General features: G+C 41.6%; 1 protein-coding gene across 17 annotated transcripts in view; it reads left to right on the top strand.

The window, feature by feature from the left end:
- The window catches only part of ACSL4 (acyl-CoA synthetase long chain family member 4), a 66,449-nt gene extending 43,256 nt beyond the window's left edge, over window positions 1-23,193 (top strand). For 16 of the 17 annotated variants that reach the window (XM_090061350.1, XM_090061341.1, XM_090061349.1 and 13 more), the window contains 13 exons: window positions 248-425; window positions 1,495-1,604; window positions 1,689-1,827; window positions 2,821-2,971; window positions 4,258-4,381; window positions 6,310-6,381; window positions 8,736-8,875; window positions 9,388-9,560; window positions 9,731-9,805; window positions 11,966-12,157; window positions 12,978-13,092; window positions 15,435-15,592; window positions 19,787-23,193. In XM_090061350.1, coding sequence (XP_089917476.1) covers window positions 248-425; window positions 1,495-1,604; window positions 1,689-1,827; window positions 2,821-2,971; window positions 4,258-4,381; window positions 6,310-6,381; window positions 8,736-8,875; window positions 9,388-9,560; window positions 9,731-9,805; window positions 11,966-12,157; window positions 12,978-13,092; window positions 15,435-15,592; window positions 19,787-19,944 — 1,785 coding nt within the window. In that variant the 3' untranslated portion in view covers window positions 19,945-23,193. The remainder of the gene's footprint in view (window positions 1-247; window positions 426-1,494; window positions 1,605-1,688; window positions 1,828-2,820; window positions 2,972-4,257; window positions 4,382-6,309; window positions 6,382-8,735; window positions 8,876-9,387; window positions 9,561-9,730; window positions 9,806-11,965; window positions 12,158-12,977; window positions 13,093-15,434; window positions 15,593-19,786) is intronic. The other variant, XM_090061356.1, reaches the window with a different exon arrangement.
- The last annotated feature ends 2,258 nt before the right edge of the window (window positions 23,194-25,451 follow it).

Raw genomic sequence — 25,451 nt, 5'->3', positions numbered from 1 at the left:
TCCTTTAATTTCATATAACTTTTCCAGGTTAGGTAACACTGGATCTCTTAATGGTGGCTTTAAAGTGCACACTACAACATATACTGTTTAGTGTCCATTTTATGTTCTTCTCTTCAGGGAGGGTGGGGAAAGAAAATGAATAACTTTAAAAATGATTAGTTGTTTGCTGTGTTCATGTAGCACCAGATGTGTGGGGTGGGGTGTGTGCATGTCTGCTTTGACTTTCTTTTTTTTCCTCTTGTACCAGTTAATTCTAGGAAACTACCAATGGTTAAACTATGAAGAAGTGCACCAAAGAGTGAAGCACTTTGGTAGTGGGCTTGCAGCCCTTGGGCTAAAGCCAAAGAATACCATTGCCATATTCTGCGAGACCCGAGCAGAGTGGATGATTGCAGTACAGAGCTGCTTCCAACACAGCTTTCCTCGTGAGTGCTGACCCATTCGCTTGCAGTATGTTCATAGAAACACTTCTTAGATACTGAGCTCTGAGCTGCTGGATAAGTATTTGTAATGTGCCTAGTGTGTTTCTGTAATGGCGTTACTTTTAAAAAAAAAAAAGAAAAAAAAAGTGGGGAACAAATAGTGAAAAGTAGATTTCAACTTGTGCTCATTTTGTTAGGATTAGAAAAGTTGTGTGTGTGTCTGTCAAAATTTAGTGCCTGCCAATAATGAGGAACAGGCCAGAATTAAATTTCAGTGCACGGTACTCATCACTGTTTTCAAAAATGAAGCTAAGTAGGATTGCAGATAATTGCTTTCTTTCAAAAACTCTATCAGAACATGGATTAAAGCAGGGTTTAAGCATGTCACAAGAACCTCTGAAATCATCTAGTCTTTCCCCCCTAAACATAACCAGTGACTGAAGCAAACGATGAAACAGTTTTATTCATTAAAATGCATGCAGAAAAACAAGTAAAATGGAGCTTCCTATTAACAAATTCAATAAATCTTGTGGGGCTCCTACAGATCTGTGGGGAGCCTCATGGGCTGTGGCCCAGCACACTAAGTCAAGTGTGCAAGGCAGTATTGGGCCCAATCCCAGCCAGGCAGAAGCAGCCCTGTACCATTCATCTAACTCACAGGGCCAAAACCTTGAACAGCACTGGTTTTAAAGAACCAAAAAATAAGAGATGCTCCAGATTTGAGAGAGAAACACTTTGTGGGAGCTGTGACACCAGAAAGAATAAACAAAACTTGTAGTAATTTATTCTGAAATGCTATCACTAAAACTACTTCACTTCTTCCTTTTCTTCCTGTAACAGTCCTCAATGCAGTGAGCTCTTGTTCTTGCATAAAAATTATGGAAAAAAATAAAAGCTGCTTTTATTCCATAATGGAAAAATATGGCACATGCAATTAAGTGCTGTTTTCTGCCCCTGCCCCCCCCCCACACACACACATACTTGCTACTGACTACATTATGTAGATGCAAAAGCTCTTGGTTTAGTGTTAACTTGCTTTTAACTTTTTTGTTTTGTTTAATTTGTAAAACAGTTGTTACTTTATATGCCACTCTTGGTGAAGAGGCAGTAACCTATGGTCTCAATGAATGTGAAGCATCATATCTGATCACTAGCACAGAACTTCTGGAGAGTAAACTTAAGGTAATTTAGGAACCACTTTTTGTCTTTAGTGTAATCTTGCAATATACTGTGCAGTCAGTGCTGAATTTGAGTTCTCTTGAACAGACTGCATTGTCTGAAATCACACATCTCAAACACATCATTTATGTGGATAAGAAGACTATCAGTAAATCAGAATACCCTGAAGGCCTGCAGATTCATAGTATGGAAACCGTAGAAGAGCTGGGAGCCAAACCAGAAAACGGTAAGTGAAGCAATTTGGAGGACTAAACAAGTAATCTGGTAAGATGTACCTTGATTTTTAGGATGTTTGGTAGCAGAGAAGAAACATGCATGCTTCTAATGAAAAGGAAAGGATGGCATAAAGATTCAACTTTTCAGTTCTTTTAAACAAACATGGCATTAAAGAAACATTTCTGGGGGGTGGGATTCTTACTGCTGCCAGGTGCCAAGTGGATTTTACTTGATTTGATATTCCAAATGCATCACTTTTTTAAACCGTGACTGGCATTGGCATCAACTTTGAGCTCACTTTTAAAATAAGGCACATAAGAGTTAAAGGTCTAGCTTGGTGTCATCTTTTTAAAATCTTCCTTTCCCCGCCCCTTCCTGCCCCCTAAAAGCAGATGAGACGCACCGTGTTTTAGTAACACTTTTTCCTTTTCACTGAATAATTTTGTAGCTACCAAACCCTTCAAATTCATGGGGCAAAGCCCTACATGTGTTCTTCCCACCCCTGATAACTATATTGGGCAGGCATGGGAATTCCAGGCATGAGGATTTGTTCTTTAATACCCAATAATGCTTAGCCAAATCTAATGACCCCTTAACAGAACTGAGAGAAAAACAGAGTTAAAATGAACCTGCTTATTATAAATTTGACTTCTGGTTTTTCCATTAAGAGTTTTTTTTTTTTTTAACAGAGGCAGGCCCACACTGATACAAAGAAGGCTCTGCAAGTACTATGGATGGAAAATCTGACTCTTTTTCCATTCACTTATTTCACTCTAAAGCAGGGGTGGCAGATATACAGCCTGTGGGCCAGATTGCAGCCACTCAACCTGGCCCATTTGGCTACCAGTTAGCCTTTCATCCTGGCAAGTGTTTCTTACAGAGGGCAGTTAGGGCAAGCACCATAAGTTTCATCTGGGGCTCCCATTTTCATTTGTTCATTAATCTGAGTCTATTACTTCTAGCTAAAGTAACGTGAACTTTTTTTTCTGTTACCTTTTTATAGTAGGCATCCCTATAACCAGACCCATTCCAACAGACCTGGCTTTAGTAATGTATACTAGCGGTTCCACTGGGCGACCTAAAGGAGTGATGATGATGCATAAGAACTTGATAGCTGGAATGACAGGCCAGTGTGAGCGAATACCTGGACTGGGGTAAGAATCTCTTGTCATGCATATGGATAAATACAGTTTTGTTGGGATATATCTTCTCACATGATTCCAAGGTTTCTAGTCACTATTCTTTTAAAAGAATGTGATTTACCTACCCCTTCCTCTTATCTGTTTAATATTTTCTTTACATGAAGTTGTCTCTTTCTAAAGTTGCTTTGGATGTATTATTTTTCTGGAAACAATTTTGTGTCTCTGGCTCTTTGCTGCCTTTGTGCTTTTTCTATCCCTATTTTGGACCTCCTTTAGAAGACAGCAGGTTCCTTTTAAGCTGTTTCTTTCCTCTTGAGGTCTCCATACTCTCAAAATACACAGCACAGCAGGTTGCTATATGGAGAGACTTCTATATCTTTTTCACGTAGGGTTTCTCTTCAGCTTATTAAAGGTTCACAAACCATGTCAGCATGAAACCCTGAGTGGAGTGCATAGGTTGGTGTTTCTGAGTAGACTGTTTTCAGCATTGCCTTGAGGAACGTGAGTGCATAGTCCTGGTGGACTAGGCCCACCTAGATTCTTGTATGTGTGCTACACCAACCTGTTTCACTACCTTGTTCACCTCTCAAGCAGAGAGTTAAGATTTCTTCCCTTAAATTAATTTGGTAGCTAATTTCATTTTAAATATTTTATTAAGGTTGCAAGTTGAAACGATGTACAACAGAAGAACAGTGGGGGAAAATAAATCATTAAGCTTTGATCACACTAGGATCAATGTAATTAAGGAAAGCCCTCATGAAGAAATATGCAAAATGTTGAAGGCAAACAGGTTTAATACAGTGCCTTGTCTTCAGGTTAATAAAGGACATGTTGTCATACAGTACTTGAAATGACCTAATGCTAAAGAAGCTTCTTCTGCTGTCGGGTATAAATGTTCCTTTTTTTTTTTTTTATGCTAGTGAAAGCCCTTTTTTGAACAGTTTTCTAGTTGTCAACTCATGTGTTCTTGGTGAGAAATTACTTTAGATCAAAATGAATGACTTAACTTCCTAGTGACTGAACCCTGCCCCCTGCTCCCCCTCACAATCTTCGTTTTAAGATTAGGGGCCATTATAAATGTCGTAGAAGTGTTCCCACTGAAATAAGTGGCAAAACTGAGGTAAGATTTGATTGTATATAGGTAGCTAGACACCATGAGTAACCTGTTGTCATGTAGGCTTCTGGAAAACTAATGTTTCATCTCTGTTGTTATATATACTCTATTCTGCTAAACCAAATGAAGTATTTTCTGCTCAGGCTTGTATCATAGTTTAATTACATAGTACTTTCTTTGCCAGATCTAAGGATACTTACATTGGGTACTTGCCTCTGGCTCATGTATTAGAATTGACAGCAGAACTTTCCTGTGTTGCATATGGCTGCAGGATTGGATACTCCTCTCCACTCACACTCTCAGACCAGGTAAGGTAAAACTATTAGGTTGGTGGTTAAGCAAAATCTCAGCTCTGTTTTGTTGCTGTGTGTCCTTGCTGGTCAGTCATTGGTCTACCCTTGAAAAATGTTATCTATATCATGCGCAAAAGAACTAGAGGTGCACTGATGCATTGGTCCGATATCAGTACCAGTTGAATATAAGAAAAATTGTCTATCAGCCTGATGGGGCCATTTTTTTTTTTTGATTTGGCTGATTAAATGCCCATGCTGCGTGCAGCCATCTCGACCATGCCCCAGATCTGCATGGCACATGTTGTGTCCCCTGCCTTCTTCCCTCCGGCTGGGCAGCGCTTGCATCTGCTCCTGCCCTCCCTTACTGCAGAGGGTTGATCTGCTTCCCCCACACCCGTTCCCTCCCCTCCCACACCGGACTGACCGGTTGATGGCAGCTGTTTTGGAAATCAGATCAGTATTGGTCAATGTACCCCCTTTTAAATATTGGATATCAGCCCACAATCTCTATCTGTGTACCCCTAAACAGAACCTTCTCAAAACTTAACTTCCTTCCATCTGCCCTTTTGCGGTCCTAAAATAAGGTCCTAATGAAGCTAAAACAGGTTGTATCACAATTTTTATCAGCATTTTGAGCTTACATGTTTTTTTAAGTGACATTGACTTTATCTGTAAGTGAAAAGAAAAAGCATGCTTATGACTTTCTGTGGTGTCAATCAATAATTTGGTAATTAGAGAATTAACTACCATCCAAAGACCAACTGCATTTGACACGGCCATGCCTAGCAATTTAATCTAAATTTTAAAAGAGTTTTCGCTATTATTGATGTCCCTTTTTTTCTCTCCAGTCCCATGCTTATCTCTTGAGTTTGGGCACTTTGCCCTAAAAACAAAACATTGACCAATTTGTATCCCACTGGGCCATTAGAGGGGGCACTATGTACTGTGAAAGTGCCAGCTGGCTCTTTAAAATGTAATTGCAGGTGTGTGGGAACGGAGGAGGCGCAAAGGTTTTTAATCACTGGCATTTTATTTGAATTGTTTTCTGGTGGTGGCTTGTTTTTCATGACTAGCCTCCTATCAGGCTTTGTGCTTTTAACTGTGGGTTTTGGCTCCTTTTTTGGTTTTTAAGCCTCTTTTTGTTTATTCTTCTTACTTTAAAAAAAAAAAAAAAAGCGGGGGGGCGTTAATAAGAATCACAGAAAGTTGCTCAATCCACTTTCCCCTGTTTTCTCCCTCCCTGGTGTAACCATTGCATAAAAATCAATATAAATTGGTATGGACAAGGACTGTGCTGAGATTAACCTAAATTATCTGCCCAGTAATTGCTTTCTAAATTGCCACCTAGCCCCTTTGCTCAGGTTTGGAGGTTTTTACCTTGCTTAACAGTTTTTTGAGAAACTGTGGACAGGGAGTTGGGTAGAGATGGGAATGCTAGTAATGAAAGCTATTGGCACCTATTTCACTGAAAGTCTCTCTGAGAAAGTTATGGAAGTGCTGAAGAACTTAAGCAGCTGGGAGAGAAAAGTGATGAAAGTTTGTTGCACACATTAGCAGACAGATGCATAGCACAGAAACACTGAAGAACTATTAAAGTGACAAATAGCAACATGCCAGAACCCTGCCTGGAGAACTGGCTCTTGGAAATCACCTGGAGGTTATACCATACAATAGAAACTGCTAGAAGAAAAATAATAAAAGGAAATATGAGATATTGCTGGGTTTGTTCTAGTAGGCTTTATTTTACAACTGCTTGGCAGGAGATTGCAGCCAACTGTGATATTCTTTTCTGTTCCATCGCATTGAAAGAACCGCTTTGGAGTAAATAGTTGTTCTTGGGGAAACTGCCCATTAAGTAATCTCCTGATTTTTATTTGTCATTCTGATCTTCCTCTAATCGGTGACACTGAAAAAATAGTAACATTTTTTTCTTTTTATTACAGTCAAGTAAAATTAAGAAGGGAAGCAAAGGAGACTGTACTGTACTGAAGCCCACATTGATGGCTGCAGTGCCTGTAAGTATGGAGAAGACTTAGCAAGAGCACTGCTGTTTTTTCTATGTTGTTACTGCTGGAATGAACCATACACTTGCTTCATTGATATTAAATTGTCCCTTGGGAGAAGAGTGAAATGCCATGTGTGAAAGTTTCAGTTCTCATTGTTCTAGATATAATCGGTGTCATCCAGCAGTAGACTGCTGAAGCACGAGACCTCCTTCTTTAAATGTTATCGGTGTGTAGGTTGTAGCTATGTTGGCCTAAATACATAGGCAGACAGGGTTCTTTGGGTGAATCTGATATCTTTTATTAGACCAACTGTTTCTTTATTAGTTGGTCTAATAAGAGACATCAGATTCAGCCAAAGAACCTTGTCTGCCTTCTTTAAATGTTGTAATTTATTTAAAAACAAAAACAAACAAACAAGTAATTTGAGCTGTTGGTCTGTTAAATGCAAAAGTGGAAGAAGCATGTTCATAAAGTCTTGTGCATTCACAAATGTAGAGTATTTTTGAACAGGAAAGTAAGTGACTTAAAACATCAGACTGGAAGGGAGTATGCAGGTCAGAGCCCAGGCCCTAGAACTGCAGGTAACCATTTAATAGGTGTTGCCTCCAGATGGGTCATTATGACATCTTCCCTGAACAGCACAAGCTACTCAACAGCCCCCAACACCTAATAAAAAGGACCTTTTAGTACAAAAGAATCTCAAACTGCACAATATCACAGGAAGGCAGCAGGAGAGAGCAAAGCCTTGGCTTTGCCATTTGTAGGTGAATAGGCCTAGAAGAAGAAACTAATGTCCCATACTAGTAAAGAAACTCCCAAATGTTATTGCCAGTCTGATGGGGGGGGGGGGGAAATCTTCCTAATAGCCAATTCTAAGGGATTCTTAACCCTGAGCATGTAAACAAGACATCAGCAGGTGTCCAAGAGCTTCCTCAATACCATGTAGAATTGCCAGTACAGCCTACCGAGTGCCCCATAACTAGCTGCAGAAGAAATCCCAGGCTTCAGAAGAAGATAGTGGGGGAGAATGGAATAGAGTTAGACATAGGTGGGGGGTGGGGGCACAGAGAGAGTAGAATTCCTCCCTGGTCCTGAAGCATGGAATGCTTAATTTTTAAATACAGTATTAAATGTAGTGCAACAAGCACCACAAGCATATTGGGCTCAGGGAGGAAGGAGACAGCTGTTGCAGCTACCTAGCTTGCTCTTGCCTGTGTGCAGAAAAAAGCAATAATAGCCTCTGTAGTCTAGACTAAGGGTGTGTTTAAAAAAAAAAAAAAAATACCATAAGGAACTGAACTCTGATAACCCCATCATCCCAACAGCAAACACTGCTCAACCTTTGACTTCCCCCTGTTCCCTCTTAAGGCCAATTTCTTTAGCTCCAGCCCCTGCCACCAGGCCCTGTGCTGTCAGCAAGGTCAAGGACTGTGCTGACAGCATATCACCAGACACTCTGATGTAAGAATCACATGCAGCAATCGGGTCTCCTTTTAGCCCCTTCCAAGGCTACCAACAGTTTGAACACCCAAAGCCTCCTGTTTTTGCAAATAACATTCTTGCAGCCTCATTCCTGATAGGCTTATGAGCCTCCTCCAGGAAAAAAATTGTGCATTCAAACTTCTATGTTTTCAGTGCATTGTCTTATGTCTGCCAGCTGCAGTATGTGATGTCACCACCACTTTCTCAGGCCTACCATACAAACTGTCCCAGTCCACATGAATGTGACTGTTTTCAGTCAGATTTTGTTTTAACTGATTTGTCATTTTAAAGATGATTTCAACGTGCGTAATAGTACATAAGAGTAAGCAGCATACAGAGTCCAGAAGTACTAATGCATCTGTATAATAAGTGGTGGGGAGGGGAAGGTATCTTCTTTATGCTCAGGTTAGTGGGGAGAATGGTTTAAGATCTAAGATTTAAGAATCGGCTAGTAGAAATCCTATTATACTGTTAGCTAGTGCTAGGTGGTTGCAGAGGTACTTGGGTTACTTTTCCCAGACTGACCGTGGCATTTGAAGATCACACTACAATATATGCCAATACATGACTTATTTTGTAGCTTTAGAATTTGAGAGGAGATGGAGGAGGAAAGGGGAAGTAGAGGACATGGGAACACTTTTTTCCTAAATGCTATTCTACCCACCTTGGATAGCCCACAGCTACAACGGGCTATATACTGATTAACTAGATGATACCTTAACAAACTGTTAACTATTATCCAACGAACTGGCAGAGATGGCATAGCTGTGCCTTTTTTCATGCAGGACAATCAAGTACTATTTCTTGGTTTCTAGCACAATTGATGCATGTCCTTTCTGTCAAAAGTAGTAATTCTTGTCTCTCTTTAATCTTTTCTATAGGAAATAATGGACCGAATTTATAAGAATGTCATGAGCAAAGTCCAAGAGATGAACTGTGTTCAGAAAACTCTGTTTAAAATAGGCTATGGTTATAAACAGGAACAGATCAAGAGGGGCTATGATGCACCTCTGTGTAATTTGTAAGTATGACTATAAGGGTTCAGATCTGTGTGGTTTACAAGGGAAGTTGAGAACTCTAATCAGGCCAGGTTGTACACAAGAAAAATGATCTCATGCCCCAACATGTTTTAATCTAGCAAACAGAATAAGATCTAATGACTAAGTGGAAGACGGCAAAGCTCTGATATTAAAAGCTGACTTTTCAAGTAAGAATAACTAATCACTGGAACAAGCTTTCCAGGTAGTTTCTGTTTGTTTTTGTTGTTGTGGTTTTTAAACAAAAAGGAAAAGACTGGAAGTTTTCTTAAAACCACTTGTCCTGTATTGGACAAGATGAAAGGAACTGCTAGATAAAATGCCATTGCTTTTTGCAATGTTTGACTGACTACATGCTCATTTATGATCCCTTCTATAACCCTTGATTTTATGTCTAAGTGTGTCAGATGAGTAGGTGAAGAGGGTAGTTATTCTCTTGTCTGTCTTGCATTTAAACATCACTTGCTCAGTTAATTTGTAACTCTTTTCCCTCTAGACTGTTGTTTAAAAAGGTAAAAGCCCTGCTGGGAGGGAATGTGCGTATGATGTTGTCTGGAGGAGCACCCCTCTCGCCTCAGACGCAAAGGTTCATGAACATCTGTTTCTGCTGTCCTGTTGGCCAGGGGTATGGATTAACAGAAACATGTGGAGCTGGAACCATTACAGAAGGTATGTTAACGTGTTTCTGGACACATGAATGGAAGTTGCAGATTTCAGCTCTTCAGTTAAAATTTACTGAGAATAGTCATAGCTCTTACACACTATAGAGTAATTTGCCAGGTCTTGAACAGGAAAATAGCTTCTATGCCAAACTGAAAAATCTTTGTTCATCTTTCTAGTTGCTGACTATAGCACTGGCAGAGTTGGAGCTCCTCTCATTTGCTGTGAGATTAAATTGAGAGATTGGCAAGAAGGTGAGTGCTATTTTTTCAGCTTATTTAAAGACTTCAGTAAATATGGCCTCAGTTTTTCAAACTAATAGTAAAACATAAGTATGTGTTTCAAACCCTAAAAAATATAGTAGAATACAAAGTACTATGTTTTTCTAGCATCTGATGTAGTAGGCTGTTGCATCTGAAAGGCCATGTCTCTGAATCAGTCTCTAAGGCAGGAGTGGGCAATTATTTGGACTGGAGGGCCACTTGAGGCGTTTTGGTAAGCTGTTTATAGGCCAGGTCCGTGTTGACTCTCACCACATTTACCCCCAACAGCTCATCAAAACTCCCCAAGTGGTAGATTACTAGACTAGTCCAGGGGTGCAAGATGGAGTGGGTAGCCCAGGACCCCCCATGGGCAGGGCATGCTCAGCTGGGCAGATAGGATGGAACCACAGGGAACTGTCTGGGAGCAGGACAGACATGTGGGACGTGATAAAAGCTGACGCCCAGGGCAGAGCTGTGATCCACATTCTGCACAGGCCTGTGCCGTCATCAATTAGTGATCCTGCCCCCCCTTGCCCCATCCTGCTCTTAGATGCTGTTCCTCACATGCCTATGGCATCATCTTACCCACCCAGCCAAGTGCACCCTACCTGCAGGGGTCCCAAGTGAGTCTCTTTGAAGACCCTGCCCGCTCTGTCCAGTGCCCCCAGCAGTGGGTACAGGGCAGACAGGCCTGGGATGTCTGGGCAGCAGGGCTGGGTTTGGCAGAAGTGGCGACACTGGCAGTGGTTACCAGATGAAGCACTACTGCCATGAAGCTGAGTCCAGCCACCATGCTGCTCCAGCCTTGCTGTGTACCTGGGGACAGTAAGACCTGCTGCACATGCCATGGCTCAGGGTGTTGCCTGTGCTAAGCAGGACTAAGAAACCTGCCATGGGCCCAATTTTAAAATCCCTTGGCAGGACAGATCTGGCCCACAGGCCATATTTTGCCCACCCCTGCTCTGAGGTGCTGCCCTTCCCTGCCTTCTGCTATGCTTGTTCATAGACTCAATGAGTCAGGAGGGACCTAGACAGATCATTTAGTCTGACCCCCCTGCCATGGGCAGGAAGGAGCACTGAGGGGTGGCAGGGGTCATAAGACCCCAGCCGGGTATCTATCCGGTCTCCAGGGAAGGTGAAAGTACTAGCTCTCTGGGCAGCTTATTCCAGGCTCTGGCCACCCTTACCGTGAAGTAGTTCTTTCTGAATATCTAACCTAAACCTATCCTCTCTCACCTTGTGGTCATTGTTCCTGGTGAACTGACTTTCCCCAAGTCCCTGCTGGTGGCCCCTGAGAAAGTTGTAGGCAGCCACAAGATTCCCCCCTCAGTCTCCTCTTGTGGAGACTGAAGAGATTCAGGTCCCTCAGCCTCTCCTTTATAGGGCTGGCCACAGAGGCCCTCAACCATACAAGTGGCCCTCCTCTGGACCCTCTCCAGGTTCTCCACGTCCTTCTTGAAGTGCGGCGCCCAGAACTCCAGCTGTGGCCTGACTAGCACCACATAGAAGGGGAGCAAGACCTCTCTGGACCTGTTAGTAATGCCCCTGTTGATGCAGGACAGGGTGTGGTTGGCTCTGCCTTTTGCTTCGTCGCATTGGCGACTCATTCATCCTGGAGTCAATCCTGACTCCAAGATCCCTCTCTGTCTCTGTGCTGCCGAGAGGGTCAGCCCCTAACCTATAACCATAATGCTGGTTCCCTCTCCCCAGGTGTAGCACCCTGTACTTGTCTTTGTTGAACCGCATCCTGTTCAGATCCGCCCACTTCTCCAATCTATCCAGGTCTGCCTGGATGCGGTCCCTGCCTGCCGGTGTATTCACTTTACCCCACAGCTTGGTGTCATCAGTGAACTTGAACAGGGTGCTCTTCACACCCTCGTCCAGGTCGCTAATGAAGATGTTGAACAGCACCGGCCCAAGGACCGAGCCCTGGGGGACGCCGCTGTCCAGTTCTTAGAACTCGCACTTCACTGTAGATCATACGGCAGCTGGGAGTTCTTTTTTGCAATCTCTTGATATATGGACAGCCATTTCATGTTTCTTATATTGTTTTACTGTGGCCAAGAGATGATTTCAGTACATGTTTCCCTTAGTTCCCTGCAGAGGAATGCATTTTGTATAATGGACTCAAATTTATTTTGCAATTTACAGGGGGCTACACTTGCAGAGACAAGCCCAATCCTAGAGGAGAGGTTATAATAGGTGGACCCAATGTTTCTCTGGGATACTTCAAAAATGATGAGAAGACAACAGAAGATTTCTCTGTGGATGAAAATGGCCAGAGATGGTTTTATACTGGAGATATTGGAGAATTTCATTCTGATGGTTGCCTGCAGATCATAGGTTGGCCTCAATTTTTGCAAACTTAAGCATCTTGTTATCTTAAGATTTAAGACCGTTCAATATAGCTATAAACACGAGCAGTCCCACTGAGGCTGGTAGTGATTATTTTGTGCTTTAAAGATACACACATAAGTAGGGATCTATTTTGCACAGTGCTCTTCCAGCACAATTTATAGTTCCTTTAACCTTTCTCTTTTTGGCATTCCCCCCCCCCCAAACGTCCTGATTGGCTGAGGGACCCCAACAGCCTTGCCACTTGGTCCTGATTGGCAAGGAGAGAAAAACCATGCTTTTAAATATGCGGTAGCTTTTGCCTCCTGGCTGATCCGTAGAAACTGGGGCCTCTCCAACAATAAGTGGGGGGGGGCATGTGGTAAAAAGAGCAAGATTAAAGATGCTGCTGTGCAGTGCGCTTCCGGTGCGACTTGGGTAGATCACTACACATAAGTAACTTGCTGAATCAGTCATGAAACCACATTCTCAAACATTTACCATGATCATGAGATGCTTTGTAACTGATGCTATTATGTGTAATCATATCCCTGTCTATATCCAGCCTATGTAGTCTAAAAAATGGTGGGGGGAGACCAAGGGAATCAGCATTAATTCCATAGTTAAGAATTCAAATCTCTGTTCTTGAAAGCTGCTTCATAAAGCAAACCTTCTTGAGAATGAAACACTAATGGATTCTTACAAAGGATTTTTAACTCTTAAGTCTTGCATAGTGTTCTGTTAAACTTCAGAAAAATGTGCTTAATGCTTTTGCTACTAAATATATAGAAGTGAAGTAATCAAAACTCCTTTTCTAACTGTTCCTTAGATCGTAAAAAAGACTTGGTGAAGCTGCAAGCAGGAGAATATGTATCTCTGGCCAAAGTAGAAGCAGCACTGAAGAACTGTCCACTTATTGATAATATTTGTGCTTACGCCAAAAGGTGAGTGTTCTCTCACTCCTCTATGCTTTTCAGAAATTCATTTTAAAGGGGCTCCTTTTGCTTGCTATATACACTAAAAGTTCTGTTTTCTGGCATCTTGCAAGCTGGCATGCTCCACTAACCGGCATGCTGGCTTGTAAGATAAAGTGAAATCAGAAGTGCCCACTGTGGCACTTCCAGTTTCTCTGAGCCCCCACAGCCCGTGGCAAAGCAGTCTGCACGGGGCTGTGAGAGACCTGCCTCCAGGACCTGTGGGGCCCGCAGGTCCTTGCAGGAGTGACGGCAATGCTGCAGGAGGGGGGGCGGCTGGGACTGCTCAATTAACCAGTATATTTTGTTACCTGGCATCCCCTGTTCCCAGGGGATACTGGATAACAGAGCTTTTACTGTATATATTTAGGACATGCCTGAAATGCTAGTTCACTGAAGCACTAAAGCTCTTTTTATATAAAGTAAAATGCCTCTTAAAGATCCACCCCTAATATGGCTTGGGAATAATAGCTCCTAACTCCTATTATAAGAAGCAAGGAAGGATCATGGTCAGTCTGCACTGTGACCTCAGTGCCCTTGAGAAACTGTAGGAGGCTAGCTAAACTGTACAGACTCCTGGCTTAGAATCGTAGAATAATAGAAAATTTGGGCTGGAAAGGGCCTCAGGAGGTCTAGTTGAACCTCCTGCTCAAACCAGTACTATCCCCAACTATCTTATTCCAGCCAGGGCTTTGTCAAGCCAGGCCTTTAAAAACCTCCAAGGATGGAGATTCCACCACCTCTCTAAGTAACCACTAACCAGTGCTTCACCACTCTCCTAGTGAGAGGTTTTTCCTAGTATGCAACCTACACCTCCCTTGCTGCAGCTTGAGACCATTGCTCTTGTTCTGTCATCATTGAGAACAGTCTGTCTAGCTCTATCCTCTTTTTGGAACCACCCTTCAGGTAATTAAAGGTTGCTATCAAATCCCCTGTCTTTTGCAGACTAAATAAGCCCAGCTTCCCTTAGCCTCTCCTCATAAGTCGTGTGTCCCAGCCCATTGTTCTCCACTGGACTTTCGCCAACTTTTGTCCACATCCTTTTTGTAGTGGGGGGTCCAAAACTGGACACGGTGCTCCAGATGCAATTTCATCACTGCAGAAAAGAGCAAAATGGTTACCTCCTTCAGTCTGGTGGCAATGTTCCTGCTAATGCAGCCCAGTATGCTGGTTGCCTTCTTGGCAACAAGGGCACACTGCTGACTCGTATCCACCTAGTTGTCCACTGTAACCCCCACCAGAGTCCTTCCTTGCAGAGCTGCTGCTTAGCCAGTCTGCCCCAGCCTGTACTGGTGCATGGGATTGTTCCGTCCTAAGTGCAGGACTTTGCACTTGTCCTTATTGAACCTTAAGATTTTTTGGCCCAATCCTCAATTTGTCTAGGGGTCACTCTGAACCTTTGGAATGTAGTGATTTGCAGAGGTGGCTTAAAGCAGGGTGGTCCAATTTCTAAGAGGCTGAGGGCTGCGTGCCATGTGGGTCATACCAGTGTAAGCCACAGTTCCCGGAGTCGCATCCCTTCCCCCCCTGCACCACACAAGTGGCTTTTACTGCACACAGGCAGTGCCTCCCTACCCCCATACCATACCATGTATGGGGAGCCCTCACATCAGTTCTCTTGCTGGACCCTACCATGGGCTCTTCTAGTGCTGTGGGTTGCATGGCCTTGCCCCCTGGAATGGGAGTAGGAAGGAAAAGTCGAGGCAGGTGGTATGAGACTAGGGTCTCCAGCTCCAGAAAACACTGGAGCAGCAAGAGGAGGTGGAGCCCAGGGCTGCTCATTTAACTGGTGCAGGCTGCCAGTTGGACCACCTTGGCTTAAAGTGACCATGTGCATGTTTCTCCTACCCCAAATTCAGTCAATCCTGTCTCAAATGAAGGAATGAATAGTAGCCTTTCCCCCTTAAATGCAAGTAAAATCCACATTGGACAGGTTTTGCCTTCTGTGAGACTACTAGAGCAATATTTACCTTGCCACTTGGAGCCTGATGGAAGGGAGATACCTGAAGAGCTGTCGCTTGTAATTCTTAACTTACTGAACATAAATGGAGTAGAAAATCTGGACCTTCCTATAACTTGTTTGAACTTGTTTACAACTTCTAACAACTTACAAAAGTTGCAGTCTCTTGCAATTCAGATATTGTCAAAGATTGTCACCAAAGGACCAATATGTACAGTTTGGGAAAGGAATATTGATTACAAATATGAAAGCACTGAAGAATATTTTCTTGGGCTGAAGAAGGCATTTTTGTACTCTTTTAAATTATTTCCACTTGCCTATTTTTAGTTCTTGTTTTCCCATCCTGTTTCAGCGACCAGTCATATGTGATCAGTTTTGTGGTGCCTAACCAAAAGAAGCTGACAGCATTGGCTGGACAGAAAAGTGTCAGTGGGTCATGGATTGATATCTGTAACAACCCTATCATGGAAGCTGAAATACTGAAAGAAATAAAAGAAGTTGCAAACAAGAGTAAGTAAAGTTAGCTTGTCTGCTGTACTAGCCAATTCCAAATGTAAGTCTGACCATATGTAGAGAAGTCTGCCCTACTTGGGGCCTCACAGTTGCCTGCCTTCCTTTCCCAAAACTTAGAAATGGGGCAAAGACAATGCACTGACTTTGAGTTTCCTTCAATTTATTTTTACTAGAAAAATGCATGCTAGTCTCCTAATCAGTACATCCCATGAGAAAGATACTGTTGCTTGCTAAACTGTGAAATTTTAACTAAGATGCAGGTTTCTTGTACAGTGCATGTAAGGACTGGAAGGAGCAAACAAAATGTGGGAAGTAGGTTGTAAGAGCTATTGATAGTGGTGGTATGGCAGGGAGCAAGTGTGTGTCAGGGAAAGTCTCTTTCCAATGTTTTTGTCCTTCAAGCTTGACCTGTAGAATTCCATGTTGTTTCAAATAATGAAGATCAAAAACAACTTGAGGTGACCTTTTCAAGGAAAAGATAGAATAATAAGGGCTTTAAGCCAAACATTAGAGGGGGCATTATTCGTTTTGGGCTTTTTTTATGATGATCCAACCAATAGAGTAGAAAGAAGACTCTTCCATCTTCACTGCTATCTTAATCAGGGTGAGTAAACATCAAAAAAAAATTTAAAAACCCAAGAAACCAGATTTTAAAAAAATTAAATCCAGGGTTTTTGATGTAAGCATATTTTTGTTAAGATGCTTTAAAAAAACCACTTTATATAAAGGTAGTTTTAATGCAAGATATATGTTAAAGCTCAAAGATACCATCATGGAATAGGGATTATTATAACTTCTAATTATATACTATTTTAAACAATATATTCATGTAACCTTTTCAGAAGTTTTAGGCATAGGCCTGTTATGACCTATTTATGGCTATATATTAGGGGCCCAATCTTATGGGGCTCCCAGAGGATCCTCTATAGATTAGTAAAGATTGGGGCTTGATGCTCAGTCTAGATCCTATTAAGCATCTCTGTGATGCTTAATTTGTTTTCAAACTGGATTAGTGTGTCCAGAGATCATAGACAGACAAGGTTCTTTGGATAGATGTGATATCTTTTATTAGACCAACTAAATAATTGGAAAAATTGTTTTCTGCAAGTTGTTGGGCATAAATGCCCTTCTTCAGGCACAGTGAGTTGGTTGTCTCCAGAGAAAATCCTTTTTAACAGCAGTATATGGAGATGAGAGAGAACAGACCTGATTAGCCACCCATCAGCCCTACTGTCTCTGCACAAGTATGTGTACCTAGTCAAGCTCTTACATTTCTCTAAAAGTACAAAGTTTCAAGAAGTTAAAGGAATAAAGAATATCAAACAATATGAATAAACTTCTTGTAGAAAACAGTAATTAAATCAAGTCTTCCTGACCAGTGATTTTTAAATCCATAATTTAAACCTATTTGATTTTTAAATCAATCCCATATATATATTCCATTTTATGTTCCTTTTAGGGATTGGCTTAAATCCTTCACCACTTGTTAGCCATAGTTTTTATCTAAAATGTATTTAGATTTTTATGTAGCCTTCAGTCTTTGCAACTACTAAACAGACCACCATGAATTTGGAATTAACAGAACATTCTGCAGTTACAAATAGGCCTATCTAAACATGATGACATGTCTGTATTTCAATAATAGCCCACAGTTGCAGGGACTGAAGGTTGCTAATGGGTTAGCCATGGATGCTGGTTGGTGTTCATCAGTCTATATTTACTACCATCTAGTGGCTGTACTAATGTTAGACTTTGGAAATTCAGGGTGTGTGGTTTTTGTCTTTGTTTTTTAATTCATATTTAAAGTCGGCCTTCAGCTACTCCTTGAGTCTCTTCTAGCCGCAAGCGTAACAAAACAGCAGTGAAGGCTACCAGTGATAGTAGCTCAGCCAACCAGCAGTGATGGCATATGGCATCTGTTCATCAGCAAGTGATGGTGGATTGCAGTGGTAGCAGCTATTAACTTTTTTACATCCCCCCCCCTTCCTGCTTAAGTTGGTGCTCTAGCTGCCTTTTTAATTTGGCTGCTTCTGTCTGTCTGTCTGTCTGTACATGCCTACACCAGAGTCATGCACACTGGAATCGTAGTGCCATGTGCAATAAGCATGTAGCCTTTTTTAGGACTCTGTGCACAGGCTTGGTCTCCGGGTTTGCCTTTGAGGAAGTGGGGTAGGACGACAGGAAGAAGAATCTGTGGACCTGAACAGTGCATGCCCCCAGTAGCTGGTGGGGTATGGCTGCGCCGGCAGCAGTGAGTGGGGAGCTCCCACAGACTCCTTTTTTCTGCAGGGGGTGCAGTGCCACACGGGGTTCATGTGTACCTGCATACACCCCCTCCATGTCGCCCCCGTCTGTGGAATTGCTGATGGCAGAATTCCTGTGATTGAGGCTTACAATAAGCTGATCAACTCTGCACCATGGAAAAGGGCAAGTGATAGTACAGTCAATCTTATACCTGAAAGCTTAGCAGAGTTTCCAGATCTGAGAGAGATCTTCTGCCTGAGGTCAAACTTGGGTATTTACCAGATGCATTACTGGCATGTATGGGCTTGAAAACATCTTTAACTTTCAGCATTGACCTGGCTCCACTCTGTGAGTTGATGCAAATTCTGCTATAGCAGTGCCTGTCAAGGCTGTGCGTCCTGTGCCTGGTATTTCTGCAGGAAGGGTTCGGGCTGCCCTGCCCTTTTTATAGTTTCCCTTTGCAGCTTGTAACAGCAAGACAGAATCTAAGAAGTGTCTGATCTGCTGGCTGCTAGTTGTGAACTGTGATAAGTGTACTCCTTCTACAGACCCTCATGACCCTTCAACATATAATCGCCATCGTATCTATTCACCTGCCTGACTGGGTAATTAGAGTTAGATCTACCTGTACAGGGCCACTTAATGAACCGGAGGCTACAAGCCCTGTTCATATGCAAGGCCCACTTTTTTTGGAATCCTCAGCACCTTGGGCTTTGAATATGAGGGAATACAGGAGAGTTGTACTCTCTCCATGCTTTATTCCAGTTATATAGGGGCAAAAGACAGCTTTAACCATGTCTGTGGCCCCAAAGGACCCTGCTGGAGAAAAACCATTGTGCTAGGTACAAGCATGGAGCAAGTCCGTCCCTGTTCTAAAGAGCATGTAGTCTTAATAAATGTTAAATCATTTACACCTTTTCTATTGCTAACAGTCTGTTTCAGAAGAGTTGTAAGTTCACCTTAGTTTGCTTTGTAAGGAAGGCTGCTTTGTATGCAAAACTGAGCTCTAATGGCCGTGTCAACTTCTAAGGAATATGCAATTGTACTATAACAAAAGGAGAGAGAAGCCCATTCATATTGGACTCTCTAAACACATTTTGCTTCCAGGAATAAAGCACTTTTTTATTTTTAGCTTTTGGACAAGACCTTTCTGGCAACTGAATAGCTAGATAGCTGATACTTAACATGATGAAATGCAAACTTGTATGTGGCTTGATATCATAATGCCTAGACTGCACACTAAGAATACCTATTTTTGCAATGTGCAGAAAATGTGGAGTCCATGTGTTATAACAGGATGCAAAATGTCCCCTGTGTGGGAATACAGATGCACAGATATGTGCACAAGAACATTACTGACTTGTATTTTGCTTTTTTTGATGCATGCTTCTACAAACTGAGCTTATTAGGCATTGCAAAAATAGCATCAAAACTGCCTAGTAAAAGTATGCACAGTTTGACTGGTTCTGAAATACCTACTGTACAAAAGGAAGCTAAGGTGCTGGATTTTCACCTTCCTTTAATGCTACTATGGGTAACAGGATGGCCTGATATAGTCCTTACTTAATTAGCTCCCGGCTATGTTCTACAACTGTACATCATTGTACTCTGAGCTTGTCAGAGTGGAGATTCTTTGTTTTGGTACTTTAACAGTTCCCCAGCTAATGGATCTATAAATATGAGAATTACATACCACACGCTACCAAAATCCATGGATGGTATTACTTGGTGCTAAATATTATGGGGGAAAGTTTTTTAATTTGTCGTCTTCAGCAGGTGTCACTTCCATTACTTGTATTTGAGCAAGTTGCTGCACCGTGGTGTAAAGAATACTGCTGAGTGCAACTTTTAGCCTTAATTATTACACAGTGTGAATCTGTTTTTATATGGGAATAGATGAGCATATATGACACTCATTTTTTCTTTGCGCTCCCCTTGTCTCTGCAGTGAAACTGGAGAGGTTTGAAATACCAATCAAGGTACGATTAAGCCCTGAACCATGGACCCCAGAGACTGGTCTAGTGACTGATGCTTTCAAACTGAAAAGGAAAGAATTGAAGAACCATTACCTCAATGATATCGAGCGAATGTATGGAGGCAAATAGGCTTCTCAGTTGTATTGACTAAAAACTGTGCAGAAGGTTCCTTCTCATATCCTCCATGACCAAACTTAAGCCTCAGAAGTTTGGACCTCCTTATCTACTGTAGACACCACGTGCAAGTTAAGACAGTATGTGAAATTGTCAGACTTCCATAACCTTTGAAGCCAAGAGCTGAGGGGAAAATGCTTTTTTAATGAACCAGACCTAGCTGCTAGCAGAAAAGAGATACTTAAATGATTATAATTGTCATCTCCAGCTTTGAGTTAGGTAGGATTGTGTGAAACAGTGTGACTGGAGCACTGTTTTTTGGTTTTTGTTTTTTTTTTCCCCCAGGTGTTTCTGTAACACATTCCAAGTATTTTTACATCAGCTGTTTTCCCTCAAATTTTCCCTTTTATCTGAAAAAGTTTAAAATATTGATTTAACTCATCTGTGGTGATATTCATGGAAGAGCCAAGGTACTTGGTGAGGAAGACTATATTTTAATATTTGCACTGTTTTAATGAAATAGGGTGAAGATAAACTGGGAGAAACTAAACACCAATTTGCAGCTTTCAGTGTTGGTCTAATATCTGGAATCTTGGGTCCTTTTTTGTGGTTAAAAAGATGTCTGTCAAACTTCATATTTTCCAACATTACCTAAAAGACATAAGGGTGCCTATATATATCAGAGGCTGCTCGGATGCGCTGTAACATGTCGGAGCAGACTTGATTTAATTGAGTCTACTGGAGCATGGTAATTACTGCACTCCAGCATCGTGTGCGTCACTGCCCCACCACCTTTTTTTTTCCCCAGCACAGGGACACTGATACATGTGATGCTCTGGGCGCTTTAATTAGAGCAGCTCTTGGAGCTGCTCTGAAGCATCCTGCCTCCCAGAGTGTGTCTATAAATGCCCAAAGACCCTTTATCATTAATCCCTTCATGGCTAAGGGGAATAAGCTGGAGGGCATAGCAAAGCATTTGGTCCCAGTTCTGGAGACTACTATGGCCCCTTGTGTATTTGGAATCTGAGATTCAAAGGGAATTCAATTTACAACCCCCCCCCTCCCCCATTACATCTGGCCATGAACACAGCTCAGCAAGATCCAGAAATTGGAACTACAGATGATTAGGTAAATGTTCCTTGCAAACCATGGAATTTGTTTGTGCTGCAGAATTAATATTATAGGGCACTAGAACTGCATTGCTGACAGACGGAATCTTCTGCACACTAGTTAATATCTTGAATATATTTACAGTGCCTAAAAGGGAGCATAAATTACACTTACTGAATTAATAAAGGTGAACTGAAAGGCTCTTTAAAATAGTTAATTGTAACTTCATTCTTCAGGTGTTCTCTTTGATATACATTTTAAAATGTTTTTTTCTTTTTTATTTAACTTGCCAAGACGTTCCTATTCCAACAGCACTTTCAGCTTTAACACAAAGTTTTATGTAGAATTAAAGCTTCCTTCTACTGGAAAAGCTGCCGATACTAGTACAGAGCCAGGATCTTAGCAGGCAGGCGATGGTCAAATCAGACAGCTGTCTCTAAAGTAACATTCTTGCTGTGGGATCTTTAGACTCTAATCCTCTAAACTTTTACAGGCACATGTAACTTTACCTTGTAGCACTATTCATGTGAGTGAAGTGTGTAAGTTGACAGGATCAGGGTCTAAACTAACATTTTGTATTACCTGTTTTATAAAGGGATTTCTGTTTCCCTTCAGATGTCAATCAAAACAAGCTGCAGTTGGAAGCCAAGTTTCCCATTATCTTGTTTTACCTGTGGATGATGATCTAGGTGTCCAGTTAAGGAACTTGGTGTGCTGTGGGTTGTCTTAAAACAAGGGGACAAATCACTTGAGCCAGAACTTTGTTTGGGAGTTTTTTTGAAAATGTTTTAATAACTGGAAGTTGTAGATGTGCTAAGATGGGAGGGAGAGATACAATTCAATAATGGTTTGCAATTTTGGGTAGGCAACGACCATTATTGTATCGCTTCAGAACTGTTTTGTTTTTTTAAACTCCGGGCTCGTGCGTCCTTGCTTGTTGTTCAGACTTGAACCATAAATACTGTAAAAAGTGGAAACTCTTGATACTGTTCTGTTTTTGCACTTTTTCTTAATCATTTATATATGTCGCTTACCTTTTGTACAGATGTGGCCCTCAACTGCGATATAACTTGAAGTATTTATAAGTTTCTTCTATTCATAATATTTTTAAGTGTTATGTATATGACGGTTAAAAGGACAATTATCTGGTAATGCTACTTGAGTGAAAGGTTTCATAAGAAATTTCTCTTCAGTATGTAGTGGTTTAAAAGAGCTGGGCAAGTTTTTCCTTTTATCTGAGGTGTATGTGGATCTTCTCAACTTTTCAAAGTGTGGGGGGAACCCACAGGTTACTAGGTGGACCCTTCCTCTGGGGACCAGTTCCCATATTTACTCAAATACCACACGTACATTTCCTCCCAGGAAAACAGCCCTCCAAAATTGGGGTGTCTAAACGGAGGGGAAAGGGGGAACCTGATTAGAATAGAAACATGGACAAATGGAAGCAGGGAGACACTGCTGCAAGACGGTTGCCCTGCTTATTCCTCTACCAGCTGCAGGGAAGAAGGGGTAGAGTTCACCCTTCAGGGCCAGCTAGTGTGTTAACGCTGCCAGAGTCAGGATCTGCTGCAGTCCGTGTTTAACCAGGGCCGAAAAAATACATTTGCTTCATTTTGCCTTCCCAAAATAAGATGCGTATCTCATTTGGGGGACAAGTGGTATGCGAAAAAATATGGTACCTTAAACTTTCAAGGGATACTTTTGATAACTGTGATAACTTTCACATGCATGACTCCTATAGCCAACCCCGAACACTGCCAACTGATCTTGCAAAACCTTTTGAGGGAAAAGCAAATCAATTCTTTTAAAGCCGGCTGCTGCTAGTTGTGCATGAAATTTGAACAATCAAAGGGACCAGGAAAAACCCACCTTTTTTATTAACTAACCACATACACTGGATTATAAATACAGGAAATGCTTCCCATGTCAATAGTAGCTTTTCAGATTATTTGGTCTTGGAGAGCTGTTCAGTCTATTCTGTGTTTATAAAAAAATTACTTATGTCAAATAATAGCTTTTCAGACCACTGCAAGGAAACGATCATTAAACAAGTGAAAGAAAAAGCTAGTTATTTGCACTGAAATCTTTCAGCAGGTCTTCGGATTTTATTTTTCCCCCTCCAGAGGAAATATACTTACTGGCTTCTACTCTTTACCTCTGTCGTACTTTGTCAATTCTTTTGTTGATTGGGGGGGGAGGGGATTAATATTTGCACTGTATACAAGTTAAACTAATATTTCACAGATGAAATACAAATGAACTGGTTCAAGAAGTCAGTGTTTCAGATGTAATTTAGTGCATGCTGTCTTAATCTCCTAAAGCCATTGATTGCAGAAAGTCATTCATTTCTAAAATGGAAGGAACCAAAGAAGGGGAAGCACACTTCTAGGGGCAGCAAAGTCAGGCTTCAGAAACAATTACTCCTTGGAGTCTGCTATCAAAAGAAGGGCCTGATCATCCTGTAAACCACCACTTTGTGACTGTACCAGCATCGTGTTCACTGCCATTAAGGATTTTCAGTCTTCGTGGCTGTAAAATAAATAAGTAAGTAAATTCTTAAGTAATGGAGAAAAACACTTCCCAATATGAAAATTAAGCCTATAAACCCCCATTTGTAAGGGGTAGCTCCTACTAGGACAAGTTTTTCCTACAGGGTCTCTGCACTTCCAGCAAAACTAATCTCTTCACTAAGATGGCATAGCTGCTTGACAGAGCGAAGCTATGCTCCTAGAAGAATAATTATCTACCTCCCTGGGATGTTAAGGCATGCATTTAAAAATCAGTGTGAATTTAAAAAACTGCTCCAGCACTGATATAACAAGGTGACTGATAAAGTGGATTACTATTTAATCTCTTTAATACCCTAAGATTAAACCAGATGTTTAATTAAAGCTAGTTAAACTTAGTAAATATTTGTTGTTAAACTGTTTCTTAATTTGAAGAAATGAGCAGTGCTAGGGCAGGGCTTTTTATTTCTCTGAAATATTGGTTTGCTGTTAGTAGTTGTAATTTCCATAAGCAAGCTGTTTCCACCAACAAAAGTGGGGTCCAGGGCACAATTCAGAAATCTGGGTATCGTGTGTTCTTGTTTCTGCATTGAAGTAATTCTTTCAGGACCTCTCTAGTGAAAAGTTCCTAATCAGCTGTCTGAATTAACATTAGACCGTATGTTCCATCAAGATTCCCATCCTCCACTATACTGAATCCCATACAGGAGGCAATCTGTTCTCTTCAAGTAAAAATGTGTTTTCTGTATGTGTAAAAGACTGAGCAAGACTGGCTGATTTTAAAATCTGAGCCATGACAGGTCAGAGGTCCACATATTACATCTGCCTTTGTCTCCATTTACCTAACATGCACTACTACCCCCAAAGCAACCCCACCATAGTCTCCACTTTTGAAAGCCAGGATCTTGAAATGTATAAAGTACAAAAATACCACAATACCCTGCCACTTAAAAGGAAACATGTCATACAAACAGAGCTGGAAGGACCATCTACCCATCCACCCGCCCCACTGAAGGCCTTTGCAGTAGATTTGTCTAGTCTTATTGTGCCCATGTTGTGGCTTGCGGGCAAGATTTATGGCCGCAGGAAAATTTTGACTTTGCTGGCCTAGTGCTGTGGAAATGGGCTAAGTCTGACAGTGCAGCAAACAGTAATGACCATTTATCCACCCATTCTTTAAAACCTCCCACTAAGGGATTCTCCAGGTTGCTGTTTTAGTGCTTAACTATACTCTGTAATTAAGAGCCTTAACCTTAAATTTCTGTAAAAAATAATAATAATAAAAAAAAAAAAAGTTGATTACTACTTATCCTGCACCCTGGTGGACATAGAAAATAATTGATCTTACACAGCTGAACACTTACCCATCTCCTCTTTCCTAGACATTTTCTTTCTTTCAGGTTTGTTAATGTCTTACCACTCAATACTCTCCTCTATGCTCCCCCCCCATTTGGTCTCTCACTTAAAAGCCTCCACTGTGCAACACAAGATGCCACACTCCAACTGTGACCTTGCCTGTGTTTAACAGAATGCAATAATTACCTCTCTTGTCCACATTTTCACTGAGTCCCGTGCTGCTGCCTGTCATTTCTGCAACATTATTCCCCAGCTTGTATTTCTGCATTTGAGTTTTCCCCTGCTCCAGATGCAGCACTTCCGCACTTTGCTGCATTTCCTCTCATTGATTGCAAACCACTTCAACTTAGCAAGAGGTTTTCTGAGTTCTAGAAGTGTCCTCCAAAACGCTTGCAACCACTCTCAGGTGAGTGGCCTTACAAACTACAATAGCGAGAACCCTTGACTAGCGCACAGCTGAGGACAGCCCTAAAACTCTGATCAGATGCTGCTGATACAAAGCCATCTAACTATTTTTTTCACCTGTTCTGGCTTGTGTTCTTTGGTAGC

Source organism: Crocodylus siamensis, chromosome 8 (genome assembly GCF_052110815.1).
Source record: "Crocodylus siamensis isolate JL-2025a chromosome 8, ASM5211081v1, whole genome shotgun sequence".
In the NCBI taxonomy this organism is placed as follows: domain Eukaryota; kingdom Metazoa; phylum Chordata; order Crocodylia; family Crocodylidae; genus Crocodylus; species Crocodylus siamensis.
Note: the sequence above shows the minus strand (reverse complement) of the source record. Positions and strands in the feature narration are given on the sequence as shown.